Genomic DNA, 20,300 nt, shown 5'->3' with positions numbered 1-20,300 from the left:
TAGACTGAGTTACATTTAGTTGTACATGGGTGCAGCATATTGTCATTGGGTCGCGAGTAAATATGTCCTTTTGTCCGTTTCCAACACTGAGTTCAATCAAGTTGAACATGTGATTGGGGATGCCGTGACGGTGTTCTCTTAAAGTTGTTGTTTTTTGGGGGGTTTTCTTGACCACAAAGTGTGAGGAATGTAATGTAGATAGCATGGTATTTAGACAGATGCCAGGTTCATTGTTTACAGTTTCAAGGTAGGCATATAGGCCTTTAGATAGCATGCTATTTAGACAGTAGGTTCATTGTTCTATGAACCTTCTATGCTAGAAGGCTTTCTTACCTTTATTTGTAGTTGAATTGAATTGAATTGAATTGAATTGAATTGAATTGAATTGAATTGAATTGAATTGAATTGAATTGATGTGCTAATTCGCTTATTTCCATCGCTCAAAAATTCATATCCTCTCTTCATAATGTAAATAGTATCCCAAGCGGCACACTTTACTACTCATTTCGAAATAAGCGAATTACCACAAAAACCCAACCCCCATTGAGGGCTTATATTAGGGGAAATAGCCAAGGTTCAAGGTTCAAGGTTCGAGGTTACTTTTATTAGTGTCCCCGAAGGGCAAATGGTTTTACAGCAGATCATAAGGCTTGAAACACATGTAACATACATCAATCAAACCAAACGTATTGCTGCTGGTCGCAAGCGTGAGCTGCGCCCGGCCTACTTGCATCTCCAGAAGAAAAAGAAGGATAGGGGGGGGGGAGAAATAGAGGGGGGGGGGGGGGGTGGTAAGAAGACATCACATCACAGCCAATAATGCACTTTTGCGCAAAATAACACCTGGACCTCTTTGGTGGGGACGTAACAACTACAAATAAAGGTAAGAAAGCCTTCTAGCATGGAATTATCCTTTAACTGCCTACCTGGTATCCTATAATTTCAATGTATACCGATTGTTATTTCAATAGCATAGGGCCAGGCTATTGTTTATACATATGCTAGACACATTTTGGCAGACATTTCACGCTATTTCAGCCTATTTTAGTCCACAGAAACTATTAATTGCAGTACACCGGTATTTATTATTATTATCCCCAATAAGCTGTGTGTGTGTGTGTGTGTGTGTGTGTGTGTGTGTGTGTGTGTGTGTGTGTGTGTGTGTGTGTGTGTGTGTGTGTGGTTGTTTGTGTGTTTGTGTGTGTGTGTGTGTGTGTGTGTGTGTGTGCGAGCGACTGTGCGTGCGTGCGTGCGTGTGGTGTATGGGGGGCACTACTGGTCTCGCTGATCTAACCACTGATGTAAAGAATGCAGAGCTTATAGTTTCACGTGATGTTTATAGTAAGTCAGCTTATCAGTGGTCACTCACTTGAATAGTGGGTATGCGCGTGACATCATCATCATACATGTAAGTTATGCGGGAACGCCTACTAAGTGGCAAAAACTACTTTCTGGCCTTGACAGCCCATACATCCAAACAGAAAAGTCCTATTTTGATTGCATTAAACTACATTAAGCTCACTTTGCCACTCACTTTGCCACTCACTTTGCCACTCGATTTGCAATTCATTTTATGCATGCGCATACCTTCTATAAATGTAGGTTAGGCTGTGGTGGAAAGTAACTAAGGTATTTTTACTTACTACTTGAGTATTTCCAATTTGCAGTACTTTTACTTCTACTCCACTATCTCTCAGAGGCAAATATTAAACTTTTACTTCACTGCAATTATTTGAAAACCTCAGTTACTGCAAAATTAACCAATATTACACGAGAGGGTGTGATTTACAGTGATTATTGGCACGGCAGTGATGCGGAACGAGACAAAGTCGAGTTCCACAAGCATCACTGAAGGCATTGCCAGGGTATTGCCAGGTATTAATTATCTTTTTTATTAATTATCTTTTAATTATTTTGAAGGCCAACAGGTCCCGAAGCCAACAAACCGGCTGTGTAAAGTACCGCACGATCGTGATGTGATCATCGGGTCTTTAGTTGTGGGCCGTGAATAAAGCTTGTTTTGACCAATCTGGGAAAAATAATCAGTTTTACATTGAGGCGGATGGAGGCAGACTTTTCAGTTCCGATTCCTTTCCCTTTTCTTCTGATCGCTTAGGAACCTAAAGCCAGTCATATGTTGGTGAAGAGCGCGATTTAACTTAATCAATATAAACCCTTAAATGACGAGATATCTCGTCAATGGCAGTCAATGTGTTCACAGTGGAACGTCATCCTACCTTGAAGGAGCAGCGCGGTGAACAGGAGGGAGAGAAGGAAGGTCATCCTACCTTGAAGGAGCAGCGTGGTGAACAGGAGGGAGAGAAGGCCAGCAGGATGCATGACGGGAGACCTGGAATGACACATCAAGGCAAGTGTTTACTGACTGAGGAAACCAAACACAATGTAGGAGAGTCTGTGTGTGTGTGTGTGTGTGTGTGCACCTGCTTTTGGTTGCGCGGAAGTCCTTTTTTACTATGATTCGGCTACTTGAAAGTAGCCAATCTACAAGCTTGTAGATCTGCTAGCTGCTAATTTGGAATATTTTTGAAACATTTTACTATAACACAAATCTTGTTTTGGGGTCCCTGACACAATATTTTCATGGCCATGGCCATTTATAGGCTACATGTTGCCCCCAAGTTGAGTCGTGCTGCATGGGGCAACAAGTTCCAGGCAGCAGAGACCTCCAGAGTCCAGACTTCCCTCTTTCCATTTGGTTCCTAACTATCAATAAGTAGGTTGGTGTTCCCCCCCTGGAACCGCCCCCTCAAGCACCTCTGGGGGTCCCCTGGACCGCACTTTGATTAACCTATTAAAGACCTGAAGCCGATTCTGAAATGCCTTAAAAATCAGTAGTAACCACTACTGCGGCAAAAACATATCCATGAATCTTTTTTTTTGTTTTGTTTTTTTCTTTTTTGGGGGGTGAACTGTCGCAGAAGTTGGCCCAATGAGCAGCACAGTAAATCAGGCTACAGCGGCCGGTGAGTCCCAGCATTTTAGCAGACACATTTCTAACGGGTCAAGAGGTCAGCCACATCTGCCTCAGGGGGTCTGCTGGGGAGGAAAGAAACACCTGAATGTTTGTTAGCGCACTTAGCGGCAGGTGCTGAGGACAACAGGCAGTTAACAAAAAAGCGCAAGGCGCTTCCCCTGCACGGTCTCTTACTTGCAATTAAACACGCTTTAAGACCATTTTATGACCATCTCCAGGTGAGACAGAGGTTGCTGTAAATGTAAAGGATGAATAAACAATCCAAAAATGTGGGTATTGTTCACGTCAAACTCTTAATTTGGTGATGCCAGGTTGACGGTTTTATTCACGGCGAAAGATCAACCACGTATTGGCACGGCATAGTTGCGTTCTGTGTGGATGTATGTAGCCTACTCATGACACAGACCGCAGTTTAACACATTAAAACCGGGAAAGCATCTGTGTCATTTTAGATTAATTTGACTTTTCAAAAATAGAAGATCTACAAGCTAATAGCATGTCCTGCCCTATGCGGGAGATAACTATTTCCGTAGACAACGCCCTGGTAACGTCTGTCCCAACAGCCAGGAACCTTGGTGTTGTCCTGGACAGTCAGCTCTCGTTCAAAACTCACATCACAGCTGTCACCCGATCCTGTAGGTTCACACTCTATAACATACGACGAATTAGACCGTTCCTCACCCAGGAATCAGCCCAGCTCCTAATCCAGACAACAGTCTTGTCAAAACTTGACTATTGTAACTCCCTCCTCACTGGCCTACCGGCATGTGCACTTAAGCCTCTCCAACTGATCCAAAATGCCGCAGCTCGCTTGGTCTTCAACCAGCCAAAATTCTCATATGTCTCCCCCTGCTCCGCTCCCTGCACTGGCTCCCGGTCGCTGCCCGCACAGAATACAAAACTCTGATGCTGGCATTTAAAGCAACCAAAGGTCCCCCATATCTTGCAAGCATGATTGAACCCTACAAACTCTCCCGCGCACTCAGATCAGCCAACGCAGGGAAGCTGGAAGTACCCTCACTAAAAACGCCGGGAAAACGCTCCACACGTCCCAAACTCTTCTCCCTTCTGGCCCCAAAACTGTGGAATGCACTTCCCGTTGCAATCAGAACTGCAGCATCACTCCCGATCTTCCGCCGTAGTCTGAAAACCCACCTTTTAAGACTCCATCATGGCCCATAGCACTTAGACAGCACTTTTTAGACTTAGATAGTATTTGAAACAGACTTATAGCATGTCATGTAGACAGCACAATAATTGCATTGTATGTAGTCATAGCACTTAATAGTATATATGTACAGCATAGTATAGCATATATGTATAGTTTGTATAGTGTCATTATATAGATATGTTCTAGTTACGTTCTTAGCTTACGCATGTTTCTTGATAAATGCATTTTACATATGTGATGTATTCCCATGTTTTTGTTCTTGCTTAATGTAAGTCGCTCTGGATTAAGAGCGTCTGCTAAATGCCTAAATTGTATGTCACTTTGTGCCACGCTATGAGCTTGTAGATGTGCTATTTTTTAACAAGTTGTGACGAAAAGAGAGCTGAGCCGGATGGGGCAAAGCCCTCTGTCTACCGAGCAAGCGTCTGAAATGAGTTTTCTCAGACAGGTTACATGGGTGGCTTTAAAAATATATATAGTCAAAGGTACGAAAATCGTGAAATCGTGAAAATGTGTGCAAACCTTTGACTTAAAGCCACCTGTGACCTGTCTGAGAAAACTAATTTCAGAGGCTTGCTCAGTAGACAAAGGGCTTTGCCCCCTCTGGCTCTGCAGCTCTCTTTTCATCACAACAGTGCGGTACAGCGATGCCAAGGACAGGTGTTTTCGAATAATGGAACATGGTTAAGATGGAGTTTGAAGTTACAATGGGGTGTGTATGGTAAGGGGGCGTGTCTGCGTGTCTGATAATATTTATATAAAATATCGAAATACTGAATAAAGCAACTTAACCTGGTGTGAAACACAAACCTTAAAAAGACCCCAAACAGGTTTGAAAGTGAAATATCCCTTTACGACTCAAATGCTGTGAATGTTTAAATGAAAAGTATGAGATAGTGTGAGGGGGGTGGGGGGGATCTTGTGACATTTTGAAGACCCCTGAAGTCTGTTCTCACAGCCCTGGGTCAAAGGTCAAGGCGCTCAAAAGAAATCCCAGGAACTGAATTACGGGACTGTTGACAAATTATCTGCAACCCCCCCAACCCACACACACACACACACACACACACATACACACACACACACACACACACACACACACACACCCTCTCTCTTACAGAAACCCACCAGGATGCCTGAACGCTTTTAATGAAGCTAAACACACACACACACACACACACACACACACACACACACACACACACACACACACACACTGCGCTCTCCTATATCAACTCCAACCAAACTGATGTGCAGCCAGACAAAGAACTTATCCTACACTGTTCAGGACCCTGGCCTTTCAGCAAAAAATAACCAATCTACAAGGCAAGCTTAGGCCTGGGCCATGGCTCAGTGGTCCCGGCACCTTGGCTGGTAATCCAGTCTGGCAGTGTGCTGCGGGTTCGACTCCCGATCCCGACAGCCTTTACTGCATGTCTTCCCCCCATCTCTCTCCCCATTTCCTGTCAGCCTACTGTCTGTCCCTCCATAAAAAAATAAAAATAAAGGTGAAAGCCAAAAAAAAAAAACATCTACAAGGCAAGCTTACAACTCATCGCAAACTAAACGCAAGAGACCAACGTCTAAGATTTAGAAATGCTTTAGGAAAGGAAAACAAACCAAAAAAGGGACCCCCAAAAATTGGGGGCCCCCAGACCTGACCCCCAGTTTGGGAACCACTGCTCTAGAGACACTAAAGAGACTCTACATTGTAAGGGACAGCATATACAATCGGTTGTGACTCCCGGACTCCGGCTAAGAACCTGTGATTAGCTACACGCACAAACTAGTCGAGCCCCCAGCACGCACGCGCACGCTCACACACGCACGCACACACACACACACCAAAGTATTATCTTCATGTACAAAGCTATCATAAGGATTTAGCTGTGTTTGTTGAGTCTAACAAAGGGAGATTGCGGGATAACCCCCCCCCCCCCAGCAAAAAGCAGGTGTTTAAGAACGTGGCGGGATAAGATCCTATATATATATATGGGTGTGTGTGTGTGTGTGGGGAGGGGGGTGTTGGGTAGGTGCGTGTGTGTGCATCAAGGGGGCAGGCAGACTTTCCAACGTTGAAGCTCTGGGTCCTAGTGGTAGGAGGAGGGACTACAGACGGACCCGTGGATTCATGACCGGGAAACCCCGTGCAGCTGGGCTTTAACGTTGAGCGCTCGGTTGCCCTACGTCACTCAGGACCTCAAAGTTGAGGTCCTGGGAGGGACTTCCGGCAGTCTTCCGGGTGCTTCAAAACGCCACTGAGCAACTTCCACTGACATGAATAGCTGGGGGGGCGGAGCTTCGCGCCAGTTCAGTCTCTATTATATATATACTCTATGGTGTGCATGCGTATGAGAGAGAGTGAGAGAGAGAGAGAGAGCGAGAGAGAGAGAGAGAGATCTGAGCGGCTCCAGGACTTAGTCACTGTTCTGATAAGCATCAACAGGGGACATCTCGTACTCTGCGCAGCAGGCGCGCACGCACGCACACAAACACACACACACACACACACACGTGGGCACATAATGAAGATGAAAGTGGGTTGGGGTGCAGTAGAGCACGTGTACGTTGGGACAGGCTTGCACACACACACGCATGCACGCACACACACACACACGCACGCACGCACGCACGCGCACACGCACACACACACACACACACACACACGCGCGCACGCATGTGCACATATGCACATGCAGAGAGAGAGCGAAAGAGAAAGAGAGAGAGCACACCTTGCAAAACTTGGCTGCCTCTTCACAAGCATTCCAATGGATGCTTTTATCCCAAGCTACAGTAGCTTCTCCCTTCTCTCTCTTTCTCTTTCTCTTTCTCTTTCTCTCTCTCTCTCTCTCTCTCTCTCTGTCTCTCTCTCTCACACACACACACACACACACACACACACATTCCTGCTCCTGTGGTATGAAATGGTTCATGCTGCAGTATTGATCTTTTACCAATGTCAAGCCTCCAAAATCTAGTTTTCTTGTGTTGTACTATATGTATAGGCAGTAGGCACTAGTCCTATATGTAACAGGTGGGACCATACTGTAGCACTGGCCCAGAACAGACAGTAGGCCTACATAAGGGAGGGGGATTTCACAACCTCACTAACTTCTTCAGTCAGAGCCTTTCATCAGGATTATTGCATTCAGCTTGACTGGTGTTGTCCGTCTCTACTCTTCCGTTCAGACATTTTGACCCCGGTATATCAGACAGGACAATGGCTAGTTGACAAGTAGCACTGTCTGATTCTCATTCAGCTATCTCCCCTGGTCAAGCAGGGATTCGCTATTGTTTGGTCTTCCATACGAGAGACCCGGCCGGGCTCAACTCTGAGTAGCACGTGGAACTGTTACAGTACAAGTGAGAAGCCAGTATAAGTGAGAAAAACAAGGGGGCGGAACAGGGGGCGCCCGTTTTTTCCAGCACGTTTAGCCCCGGCCCGCCGGCCATCATTGGGCGCTGGGGTTGTGATTGTCAGCCTCCCGTTCACGCCGTTTCTTTTGTTTTGTTTTTTCCAACCAGGCCGCCTGCACGCCGATCCAAAGAGTACATTTGCCTCTGAGATGTAGTGGAGCAGAAGCAAAAGTATTGAATATTGGAAGTACTCCAGTAAAGTAAAAAAAAAATATGAAAATAATCCTCAAAGTGTACTACGTACAGTACTTGAGAGTAAACATACTTAGTTATTTTACACCATGTGTACAAACATTTATGGACTATTACTCCTTGCTGTCACATGATAACACACTGATCACAGTTGACCTCCTGGTTAATCTATTTGACATGCTGACTTGCTGTGAGGAAGAAATTATGTTGTCATGGTTGTTTACACATCTAACCTTTATGTCACCATCACTTATTACTCTGCATTATGACATGAAATATGGTAGCTTGTAGTGTATAGGAGCAAAGATGTTTCCGCTAGGAATGATGGCTGTTGTTTATGTTACAACCGGTCTGTTATGATTCAGCTTGTCCTTCTGGCAGCTAATAGAGTACAACTATGGCCTGAGCCCTGTGCTCGTTGGCAGCACTACCTTACCACCAATCTGTACCAGACTGATCAAATTAATATCAAATATCTAAATACGGAATCGAGGAACTAAACTGTCTGGGGTGTTCGCATAAGCCTGCATTAGACGATAAAATAACCCATTTTTTAATTTTATGTAAGTGAAATATCCCTTTAAGTGGACTTTGAGAACCATTGCACTGCAGTGGGTTAAGGTGGACCGCCTGTAGGCTACTCTTCCATTGACACATTTTGACCTGACACTGACTGGTTGACAAGTAGCACAGTCTGAATCTCATAAGCCCAGTGGCGAAGCGGGGATTCCCTCTTGTTTGGTCTTCTAATATGAGAAATCCGGGCTGGTGAACTCGAAGAAAACAAACTCATTTTTCAATCTGACTGGTCTTCCAATTATACTGTAACATATACAATCTACAACATTGTTTTGCCAAGTCCCGGGAAAGACGCGCTGCGATTGGCAACTTTGATTGACAGTTGTGCCTAACGCTCACCCTAAAAGACGATTTACGATTCTGTCCCTATAACTCGATTCTGTCCATAACTCGGACGGCACTGAGTCGGCTGAGGCAGACTTTGCGACGTTTGTCATGGAAACTCACTCGCCTGGACTCGCTCGGTGCCTCGCGTGGCTCAAGTCTGCTTCAGATCGCACGCCTCAGTCGCAGACAAAAACTACCGTATGTACTTTATCAGCGGGGGGAAAAAAACAGGGATAGAAACAGCCAGACCCTTCTATTGGAGAGTTGAGTCAATGAAGGCTCAGAAGCAGCGCCGGTCACATAGTTTATGTACCTCGAAAGTCGAAATAGTGACAAACGCTCATAGACTCCACTGCATTCCATACACTTCCGGTTCAGCACTTTGTTACTATTCGCCAATAGATTTGCTGTAGAAAACTGCCCGGTTGAAGTGAACGGCAGTGACGCAACTCTCCTTATATGGCTCTGGAACAGTTCTTTCATTTCAACTAATCAGAAGAAGGCATGGTCTTCGTCTTAGACGGTAAGTAGTAAGTACGCACAATTATGTGCCATTATGGACTATTACTCCTTACTGTCACATGACTGATAACATGGTTGACATGATCACTGATAGTTGACAGATGACCCTCTGACCTGCATGGTTCATGTCAGAGTAATATAGTAAGAGAGTGGCGACACTAGCGTTGACTCCCATTGTAACAATGGAATGCGGAAGTGCTCATTCTATCTCAATGGGATAGTTCCAGCCATAGAAGCAATGTTTGGAACTATAGCCCATAGGCACCCGCTTTGCGGCGAGATCTTTGCGGCGTGTCGCTACTCTCCTACTCTACACTCTGGTTCGTCTATGTGACATGGTGACCTGATACTAAGAAGAGTTGGCACAATCATGACATTTTGGTTGCCGATTGATTTTCGTAAAAAACTATCGCAGTTAACGATTTAATTGTGTTTTTTTACATTGAGCTTTGGAACATACAAGAAAAGTACGTTTTCGTTTGCCTTTTTGGCATTGTAAACAACATCGCAGAGGACAGATCTATGACAAATAATAACTTTAACTTTATTTATTATCATTCATATTTTTTAGGCTATAGCTCTGCTGATAGTGTTAGAGTGTTTGTTCAGGGGTCTCCCTGTCTCTCCAGCTCTTTAATAAACAGAAATTACAAATACAATAATAATTTTCAGGTGGGTTGCCAAATATCAGCCAATCAGGAGAGAGTACCCATTTATTAGCTTGATGTTCCAGTTCCAATTGTGACTGCTCATTTCTTTGTGCCACCAATTTCAATTGTTTATCCTGTATCTTGTGTGAGTTCTCTCACTAAAATTGTATCCCGACCTGAAATGCAAAATACTCTTTACCAAAGAGCTGGAGAGACGGGGAGACTCCTGTTAGGCTACTGAAGAAAAGAAGAAGAAGAAGAAGAAGAAGAAGAAGAAGAAGAAGAAGAAGAAGAAGAAGAAGAAGAAGAAGAAGAAGAAGAAAAATAAACCTCTATAGCCATGACTATCAGAATATGGAGCTATTTAACACTTGTAACAAAGGAAAATCACTTACCCATACATTAAGTAAAACATGCACGCATGCATGCACGCACGCACGCGCACGCGCGCACACACACACACACACACACACACACACACACACACACACACACACACACACACACACACACACACACACACACACACACACACACAATGCTTCCACCACTGTCGAATATATAGCACCAGTAAAAACTCAGAATGCAAACCCAGCATGTTGGCCATGAGGTGCCTTCTGTTTTGAACGGTGTTATAAGTCTGTCTGCATAATTACAAGGAGAAAACGACTCCATGCACAATCCTGAGTGCACTCAAACCTAACACTTAAACAAATGCTTTGATATCTAAACATATGGCTTTCATGTCTGCTAAACAAAACATTATAATGGGCCCATGAAATACAAAGAATGTTCAAACTGCAAAACAATGTCTATAAACACGTATAAAAGGAGAAACTATTGCCTATACATGTCATAAATAGGCTATATTTTTGTATGAATCAACTTCAGAAACTGACTACTTCTGACTACTTCTCTGTGATCAGGCAATAATGCTGCATTTTATGCAGGAAATGGCTTTGCTTTATAGGCTATTATTCCTTATTATAAACGTACAGTATACTTTTTCTTCAGTTATTATGTTATGCTTATAAAGGCTTCTTGTTCTTTCTTTCTTTCTTTCTTTCTTTCTTTCATTTATTAATGTAGCCTATATGTTTGTTTGTTTATTTATTTAGGCCTATTTGTTTGTTTATATATATTATCTTAGTTTGTATTAGGCAATGAGGACCTCACATTGCATTTCACTTCTTGAATATGAGATAGTGACAATGTAAATATTCATGATACTTGAGATATTATAGGTTATGACATAAAAATAAACTCTGATCTATCTGTTCCATATTGAAAGCATGTTTTCTGATTTAAGTATAGCCTACAAAATTACACATGTTTAAAGTAGGGGAAGTGAGGGTATTTTTGGTTAAAACAATTAACCAAAAATGTATGTTATGTTAAAAGCGCCATATTCTGATAGTAATAATTGCAATAGAGTACTTGTTCAGTACTTGTTCAGTACTCTATTGTCCCACTGTCTCTTTGATAAACAGAAAATGTGTTTTCAGGTAGATGACAACAATATTTCAGCCAGACTGGAGTGGAGAGAGTGTAATTTCAGCTTCAATTTCACATTGTTCCAGTTCCAATTTTGTCAGTTCATTTATTTTGTGTCAACACTTCCAATTTCACTTGTTTAATCCTGTCTGAGTTCTCTATCCTGTTTGGATAAAAGTTCTATCCCGACCTGTCCTGTTTATTAAAGAGCAGGAGAGACATAATGTAGACAAACACAATGATCACTATCAGAATAGAGCTATTTAACACAAGCTAATAATCACTTACCCAACCTTTAATAGAAGTCATCTCGATATGTTGCTGCAGGTTGCACAGGTATTCTAACATTATTCTTATAACATCCATGAAAAGGTGTTTAATAACAGATTGTATTGTATACTATTATGAATTTATGATGATCCTACCATGCGCTGTCCAGTACTCAGTAGTAGTGAAGCTGTCCTCTCTCTGCAGACTCTTATTTCCCAACTCCACAGTCAGTGTCCGGATCAGTAGGCATGTAGCCTACACATACAGACTGAGACACGTCCAAACAAACAAACCAGTATGTCACAAAGCTCCCTAGTGGTCCTCCAGAGTCCGGATCAGCTGGGCACACGCACGTCCACTCCAAACCCGTCCCTCACACTACAAACTTCTCACACCGGAGCTGGAGGAGACCTCTATTCTGCTATTGGACCGCCCATCTACAACTGTAGGGTAGGTCTACTGTCACCTTTTAGCCTCCAGAGGTCACTATTCGTCACTTTAACCCGCATTGATTGATTGAATACATGTCAAGCAACCCCAAATTGCTATTTGGCCACAAACCTTCGCGTTACGCCCCCCTCCCCCATCTGCATTTTTTTATGCCAGGGACCTTCAGAAGCAAAGATTTGAGGTAAGTTATTTAGTTAGTTAGTTAGCTAGTTAGCTAGTTAGCTAGTGAGTGAGTGAGTGAGTGAGTGAGTGAGTTAGTAACTGTTGTCAAACTTTCCTTATGCTTAAGTAGCATGATGATGACATATGCCAAACTAGGGGGTTTTCATTATTCTGAATCTATTCCAAGCATTAGTTTTGCACAAAAAAACACTCCTTAGGCAAAAAACGGCCATACGGCTCATCACAAATGAGGTCAGCACAAATGTTATGAGGTCAGCACATTTTGGCACATTTGGGCAAGTGGCTATGGCCGTTTTTAGCCCGAGGAGTGTTTTTTGTGCAAAACTAATGCTTGGAATGGATTCAGAATCATGAAAACCCCCTAGTTTGACATGTCACATGCTACGCATAAGGAAAGTTTGATATTTTTGAAATGTTTGCCTTATACGGGATGTTAATTGGGAGGGTCACAAGAAACCCCTATAAAACAATTAGATTGCTCAATACCGACAGCTGGTCAGCAAGTGGATTCATGAATGTATATTTTAGGCCAATAAAAAATACTATACCAAATGTCCCACTTTAAACAAAAGAAGCCGGTCGGCTGCTGGACTATATACCTGTAGTTATAGTTAGTTAGGACACTTATATGGAAACAAGCCAATAGGAATTCATCCTTAATAGCAGACCTGGTATTGTAGGCTACTGTACTTCCCTGTGCTTGTCCACGTAAACTGTTAATAAAGTCATTAACAATATCATTATAATATGATAGACCTATTTTTCCCCCAAAAATAATTATAAAAATGTATGGGAAAAAGTAACTGAAAAACCACAGCCTCTTAAAGGACAATATCAATCACCACTGCCAGAACCAAGGACGGGTGTTTTCAATGAATCTATCATGGTTAAACTAGAGTTCAAAGTTAAAATGGGTATAGGAAGGGGGATGTCTGATCAAATGAATCTCAAATAATCTAAATGTAGGCCTACTGAATGAGGCCACTTAAAAACAGTCTGGGGTGAAATGCAAAAGCCAGAAAAGGACCCCAAAAACATGTTTGAAAGTGAAATATCCCTTAGATGTAAAGCCCCATGAAGACCCAGCACCCTGTTGTTATAGAGGCTGCTGTATTGTGGCTATGTACACCATGTAATTACATCTACCAGCACACAACACACAATTACCAGCCTGCACTCTGGAATGGAAACTATAAGGTGAGCTGCCTGCCCTATAGGCTACCTCTCCCTCCAAAAAAACACATGGGGGGAAGACAGACAGACAGACTATAGAGAAATCTCTCTCACCCTCCGCTCCCAATTTCGCCCCACGGATCTTATGAATGTCACTTAACCTGTTGCTTGCTAACCTGGTAATGGCTGATAGAAGGAAATTAAAGTTTTTCCAGGCTTACCACTGACGGACACTTTACAGACCAGAATGAGGGCCCCCTTCAACTTACCATGGAGCAGGGGGCCCTAGGCCCCTAGCTACTCCTCATGGTCATGCATTCTAGGGTCTAAGTGATACTTTTTCATTAAATAAGTGATGAATAGATCTATGTTCTGATAATCATTGCTTTAGGGCAGTGTTCTCAACCTTTTAAGGCCCCCAATTCCAGGTTCAGTTCAAATTTGAACTGAACCTGGAATGTAGGAGTCGACGCATTCAATTTTGTTTGACTCGGTTCCACTGATAAATATTGTGAAATATTGTAAAAATAGCCGATCTGAGCTCGTAGATTTTCTATTATATCTTTCTTTCTTTGTTGGTTACTTTTGATGCAGTAAGCACTTGAACCTTTTAACATCAAACATTTTGTTTTGAACATCTCCACTTGAACCACATGGGGGCGGCAGTGGCTCAGGGAAAGCTAAAGTGTCCTTGAGCAAACACCTTTAAACTGCTCCTGATGAGCAGGTCTGTCACAAACAGGATAGGTGGGCACTTTTCCTCCGAGGTGGAAATTCTGGCGAGGTTAAGTGGGCAGACTGGGCACTCTGGGATGGGCATCTCTGTAAAATTGTCTATTTTGTCAAAAAAAAATAAAAAATAAAAAAAAGAGTTGCCTACAATACATGATTAAGACATGCTTAAACATTCGCCAATAATGTATAATATTTCTACACATTTCTAAAAAACCTGTAGGCCTGCAGGCATATCCTGTCATTTTGGGGCATCAGAAGTTGAAGGGTAAAATTATAAGCATGTTCATCATAATAGTTTATTTTATGTTCCAATGTTCAATGCCAAAAACACAAATATGAATTGTTAATCACAATTATTTGTTTTTTAGTTGACATAAATCGTCAAGTAGGCCTAATTAAGCTTGAGCCCAAAGTTGGCTCTTCGCAATTGGGTCTGTTCTTCATTATCAGTGGTAGGGTACATTTAGGCGGTAACAGGTACGGTCGCCCCTTTTCCAACTCGCCCCTGCGAAAAGTGAAGACTACTCAAGTGTAATACGTATTATTATTAAAGTACAATTTTGAGTTTATTATTATTATTATTATTTTTTATAATACTTTATAGGCTACTGGAGTGCTTCCAATTTTCAATATTTTTTACCTCTAGCCTAGGCTACTCCATAGGACATCGGGCAAATAGGCCTATCTTATCAATATCTTTTTACTCGACTACAATTATTTGAAAACTTTTTTACTAGTTACTTTGTAACTTTTGATTATTTTTAGGCTATTTCAGGCCTCACTTTGGCAATTTGAAAATAGTAGATCTACAAGCTCCCGCAGCATGTCACTTTCGATGCTTTTTTAGCTTAAAGATCTATTTTCAAAAGATTTGTATACATTGTATATTTAAAAATGTGTGAAATGGGACCTTCTGCATAATGAGAACTTCTAGGTTCCCCACTATAGCCTATCCATTTTTTATAGGCCTACTTTAATTCCACTAGCATGGCAAATATTGTAGATAGCATACTTTTAATAGGCCTACTATAGTTATTTGACAGCTGTTTCTAGCTAATCTACTTTGTAGATAGAATAATATTATTATACAGTGACAGTCTGACAGAGGAGGGGGGAGGGAGGGAGAGTTTGGGAACTCCTCCTGTCAACAGATAGCACAAATTAAATTAGGTAATTACATTTCCATTAGTTGTTAGGCTGTTGTTAGGCTAAAATAATTACCCCATGTCAGTATGTATGAGGCAGCGGCCATGTTTGTTGATGTGTCACAGTAGTGACGGAACAGCTGTGATCACAGATACGTCATGACAGCGAGAATGAGATACAATGCCGGGAACGGACTAATTTTGCGTTCAAAATAAATATCATACGCTCAAGACCGAATACGGACTGACCCGATTACACAAGATTCTTTACTTTATGACTATGAAATGTGTATTACATTAATAAATGGACACTTTTCTGAAGAAAGAAGAAGATTAATATATTCCTGTTGATCGCACGCACGCATATTCCTGTTCGCACGCACGCGCGCACACGCGCACACACGCACACGCACACACACACACACGCACACACACACACACACACACACACGCACACACACGTAGTCGGCGAGAATCCTGGTTTTATTCTGAAATCCGCTTAGCGGAAGTCCTGTGCGCACGCAGTGAGTGTTGACGCGCCCGGTGTAAATGTGAATGCTGGTTCAAATACACAACATCTTCTCCTCGTCACTGTAACATTCTCCTCGTATGGACATCTCCTCTGTCTCCTTGTTTACCGACCACACTGGCATGGAGCTGTCGCGCACGGTGAGTCACACAACACTTAATACCTTTCTGCTGGGTAGTTTAACGACGTGATTTTCACGTCACATACGTCTGTCTTACACGCACACTTGATAATAATAATATTAGACAGCTGATTTAGCTGACGAGCTAAGCCACAACAATGCTAACACTGCTGATAGCCTAGCTAACGTCCCTTGTCGTGCAGTGTGTGTGTGTGTGTGTGTGTGTGTGTAGTAGTAGTTAATAAAATGTCACAGTGTGATAATAGTGTATATTTAGAGTACTGTCAGTGACACTATAAGTGCAGCATGATCCTAGCTGCTTCATGCTAGCTAAGGTGACAGCTTTGTTTATGACATGAATGATGTGCACTAGCCCCTCTAGGGACCCCCGTAAAAGGTTTCTGACAAGACATTGATTGATTGATTGATTGAAATATTTATTAACAGTTTGCAGAATTACAGTACATTTCAAGCACAAACTCAATACTGTTAACTGTGAGTGGACAACCCAATTAAGCATTACACTTGTTTACAAGAGGGTCCACCTTGTTCAATTCATCAAACATAAACATCCATCAGAAACCTTTTACGGGGGTCCCGAGAGGGGCTAGATGTGCACCTGACCATCTTTGTATGATGAACAGATCAGATTAATCACTGATGAAGTTTAATCTCAAAGCTTTAATCACAACTTTCAAATAGCCTTAGTTTAAATAATGGTAACTAGTAACTATTGGCAGATGTATCAGTGTTTCACTGCATAACTGTCACATTCATATCATTAGCTGCTATACTGCTGTCTGCCAGTGGTGGAAAAAATAAATGTCTTTACTAAACAAAAGTATCAATACAGCAATGTAGGTTGTATAAATTACAAGTGAAAGTCAGGTAATCAAAATTTACTTTTTGGAAAAGGTAAAAGTGCTCATTGTGCAGAATGTCCTATTTCACAAGTCTTATACATTTTGAAAATAGCCGATCTACAAGCTCATGCAACACATTGTGAGCTTGCGTATCTGCTATTTTCATTTTCAATTGGCCAACAATATTGGTTCATTATGGCGATAAGATATGATTCAATGATTTAAAATCGATACAGTAACTATTTCGCAAAGAAATGTATGTGCATTGTGCAGGGTTTGTAAGGGAAAATGTATGGATATAAATAAGTAAACAGTGATTCTCTGGCAAATACATAGACATTAGAACATTGAACACGTATATGTTTCTCCTTAAAACTGCTACAAGGCACACGTACTTAGTATTGATACAATCGATTATTTGCATTGCAAAACGATTACATACCAATAATTTGCATTGCAAAACGATACGATACAAAGTCAATGTTGCTGTTTACATTTCGATATACTTTGATTCTTGAAATTAAAATAGATTTTTCGATGCAGTTACTATATCATTACACCCCTAGTATCGGTACATCTGTTTCATGTCGTTTACAACTCCATTGTACATACGTTATTATTAGAGATGTCCCGATACTGTATCGGTATCGGAAAAGTATCGGTATCAGCCCTTATTTGTCATATCGGTTGATATCGGTATCGGCGAATATGCCAGTCTAACCACTAATCCGACACAGGGTGAAGTGTTGACACTGGTAGGTAAATAAAATGTTGGGGCATGTGGAGTTTGCTTTCAAGTTGCCCAAACTGCATGTGCACATATGAGTGAGGAGTTTGATATAAACACAACACGAGATATATAGCTAGATAGCTATAAACACAACACGAGATCACAACACTGGTATCAGTATTCACTTCAGTATCGGTATCGGCTAACACAGAAATTGTAGTATCGGGATTGGATCGGGAACGAAAAAGTGTATCGGGACATCCCTAGTTATTATCTCTACGACCAGAGGACAGTGAAGAAAGCAGGAAAGATCGCGAGATACCCAACTCACAACCTCAGCACCTGCTTCAAGGTCCTGCCCTCGGGGCAGGAGATACACTGCATCGAGGTTCAAGAAGGCAAAGGGCAGTGTCAGTTTCATCCCCTCTGCCATTAGGCTCCTTAACAAACACAAACCCCCAATACCTGTTTCACCTCAACTGGACCTGCTTGCCAGTGCCCCCGGCGCACGCATGCACACACACACACACACACACACACACACACAAAGGCAGATGAACTGGACTGAGCCCTGACAATGTGTGTGCGCGCACGCACGCACACACATTGTGAGTGTTTCATGGTGTGGAGAGAGACTTTGCCTTCTTTTAAATAGCTTTAAAAAAATGTACTAGTACTGTACTTTGCTGGGTGTTTTATTGTATTGTCCTGAATGTATGCACTGACCTGAGCAAAACAATTTTCCCTTGTGGATAATAAAGACATCTAATCTAATCTAATCTATACATAACAATGTTTCATATAACTGTCGGTTACCTGACTTTGTAAGCACCATGTACCCAGGGGTCTGCAACGTTTTTCAGGCCAAGGACACCTTAGGGGAGAGAGAGAAAGAGAGAGGGAGAGAGAGATGAAGCAGAGACCGCTGCCCCCCCACTATATTGTATCCCCCCCTTGTAGACCGCAATATGCTTTTTCAATTATGAGAGTGAGACTGTTTGGGAGGCATTCCATAATAATAAATCTAAAGGACTTTTTGGCTTAATTGACTCACAGCACATGAGCACAATGCTTCAAGGCTCCTTACTTAGTTGATCCTTTCAAGTGAGCAGAATGTGTTTTGTTTCTCTGTTGGGAACTTGGGTGTGTGACAACAAGGCATTTTTAACCATTACAGAGTATTATTAACCATTATAGCAATGCATCCTATACGGTAGTTTATATAGTTCAGATCTACATATATTTACATTTTGATATTATATTGTTTAATTTTAGACTGATGCTGCTACAGTAGGTTCTTGGTTTACATGTGATCTTAGATTGCTGAGGCACCACTACACTGTCTCTATGCATTTTGATGTAGTGTTTACTTTCACTTGCTTACTGTAAATCGTTCTTGATTAAGAGCGTCTGCTAAATGCCAGAATTGTAGATGGTAAATTAGGGCTGTCACGATTATGAAATATACTTGACAATTAATTGTCACTCAAATAGTTGCGATTAAAGATTGAATAGCCTTTCTGTTGTTTGAACATTGGAACGTTCTGAATAAAAATCAGGCTTTGTGAACCAAAGGCGCACAGGGCAGATATGACAAATAACTTTAATAATAACTTTATTAAAATATGAATAGCCTTGGAAATAGCCGATCTACAAGCTGAAAACATGATGAAAAAAATATGATTCATGATGTGTTAGTGATGTGTGCTAGATCTGCTATTTCCACTATTATTGAATATGTTCGGAAATATATTATGAACATTTTTCAACATGGACATGATCATGACGATTATATAAAAAAGAACCAAAAATATATATATATTGAGATTATCTCAAATAATTGTGATTAAGTGATTATGTAATAAGGACTATTTCCAATACATTCGGTCAGAAGTGAGACGGCCTTGATGGTGCAATGATGATTAACTGTAATGCTGCTGACACAGCGGTTTCCCGCAACAAGGAAATGGACATTTTACTGGCTTACAGTACAGTAGCTGGTAGGTTCAAGACAAGTGCTTCCAATATCTTAAATTCCTTAACTAGGTGTATGATCTATTCTGAGGTGGGGCGGAAAGGTAAACCACAAATACGTACTTCTGTGTAAAAGGTTAACCTTTAAAGGCACAGTATGTGACTTTGCCCTGTATTTACAACAAAACAATACAATACAGATATCGTTTACCAATGCAATCGAAAAGCATCCGTGTCATTTTCAATTTTAACCACATTAACCATTATTTTACAAGTTGGCTATTAGCAGATCATAGCATGGCATGAAGTGACACGCTATGAGCTTGTAGATCTATTTTAGAAAAATCGTGAACATTATTTTGTACAAATCTTTGAATAATATATATATTTTTGTAACAAACTAAAATCATCGCATCTGGGGGTCCCTGCACCAGAAGTATTTTGGGGGTGGTATGAGTCGGACTCAGTACTATGAAGGGTTAAATGTGCGTATACGGTATGCGTAAAATTCATCTATTCGAGAAACATATTTTATGAAATGCAAGACGGCTTTTTTTATCTCCCAAAACAAGCTCCCAGTTAGACATGTCTTGAGATGGTGTAACAGAGCTGGCACAATGAATGCCCTGGCCTGTACCCAATAGTTGCCATCCTGAAACTCTTCAACATTTCTTTGTTTGAAAGTGATAGATCTAGACTAGGGAAGTATGGGCCAGCCCGGAAGGAATTGGTTTCTATATATAAAGAAAACATTGAGGAAACACATGATTTATTTTGGTG

At 41.6% G+C, this 20,300-nt stretch overlaps 2 protein-coding genes across 4 annotated transcripts in view; one reads left to right on the top strand and one right to left on the bottom strand.

The window, feature by feature from the left end:
- Nucleotides 1-11,976, bottom strand: part of vwa2 (von Willebrand factor A domain containing 2) — a 36,483-nt gene extending 24,507 nt beyond the window's left edge. Inside the window, exons 1-2 of one of the 2 annotated variants that reach the window (XM_079491992.1) lie at nucleotides 11,773-11,976; nucleotides 2,238-2,350 (exon numbers count right to left, since the gene is read on the bottom strand). In XM_079491992.1, coding sequence (XP_079348118.1) covers nucleotides 2,238-2,340 — 103 coding nt within the window. In that variant the 5' untranslated portion in view covers nucleotides 2,341-2,350; nucleotides 11,773-11,976. The remainder of the gene's footprint in view (nucleotides 1-2,237; nucleotides 2,351-11,772) is intronic. The other variant, XM_079491993.1, reaches the window with a different exon arrangement.
- Nucleotides 11,977-15,860: 3,884 nt separating this feature from the next.
- ccdc186 (coiled-coil domain-containing protein 186) overlaps nucleotides 15,861-20,300 on the top strand; it is a 58,156-nt gene continuing 53,716 nt past the window's right edge. For both annotated transcript variants that reach the window (XM_079492087.1, XM_079492086.1), the window contains exon 1: nucleotides 15,861-15,972. The gene's annotated coding sequence lies outside the window, so the exon portion shown is untranslated. The remainder of the gene's footprint in view (nucleotides 15,973-20,300) is intronic.

Source organism: Electrona antarctica (assembly GCF_951216825.1).
Source record: "Electrona antarctica genome assembly, chromosome: 22".
Classification (NCBI taxonomy): Eukaryota; Metazoa; Chordata; class Actinopteri; order Myctophiformes; family Myctophidae; genus Electrona; species Electrona antarctica.
Note: the sequence above shows the minus strand (reverse complement) of the source record. Positions and strands in the feature narration are given on the sequence as shown.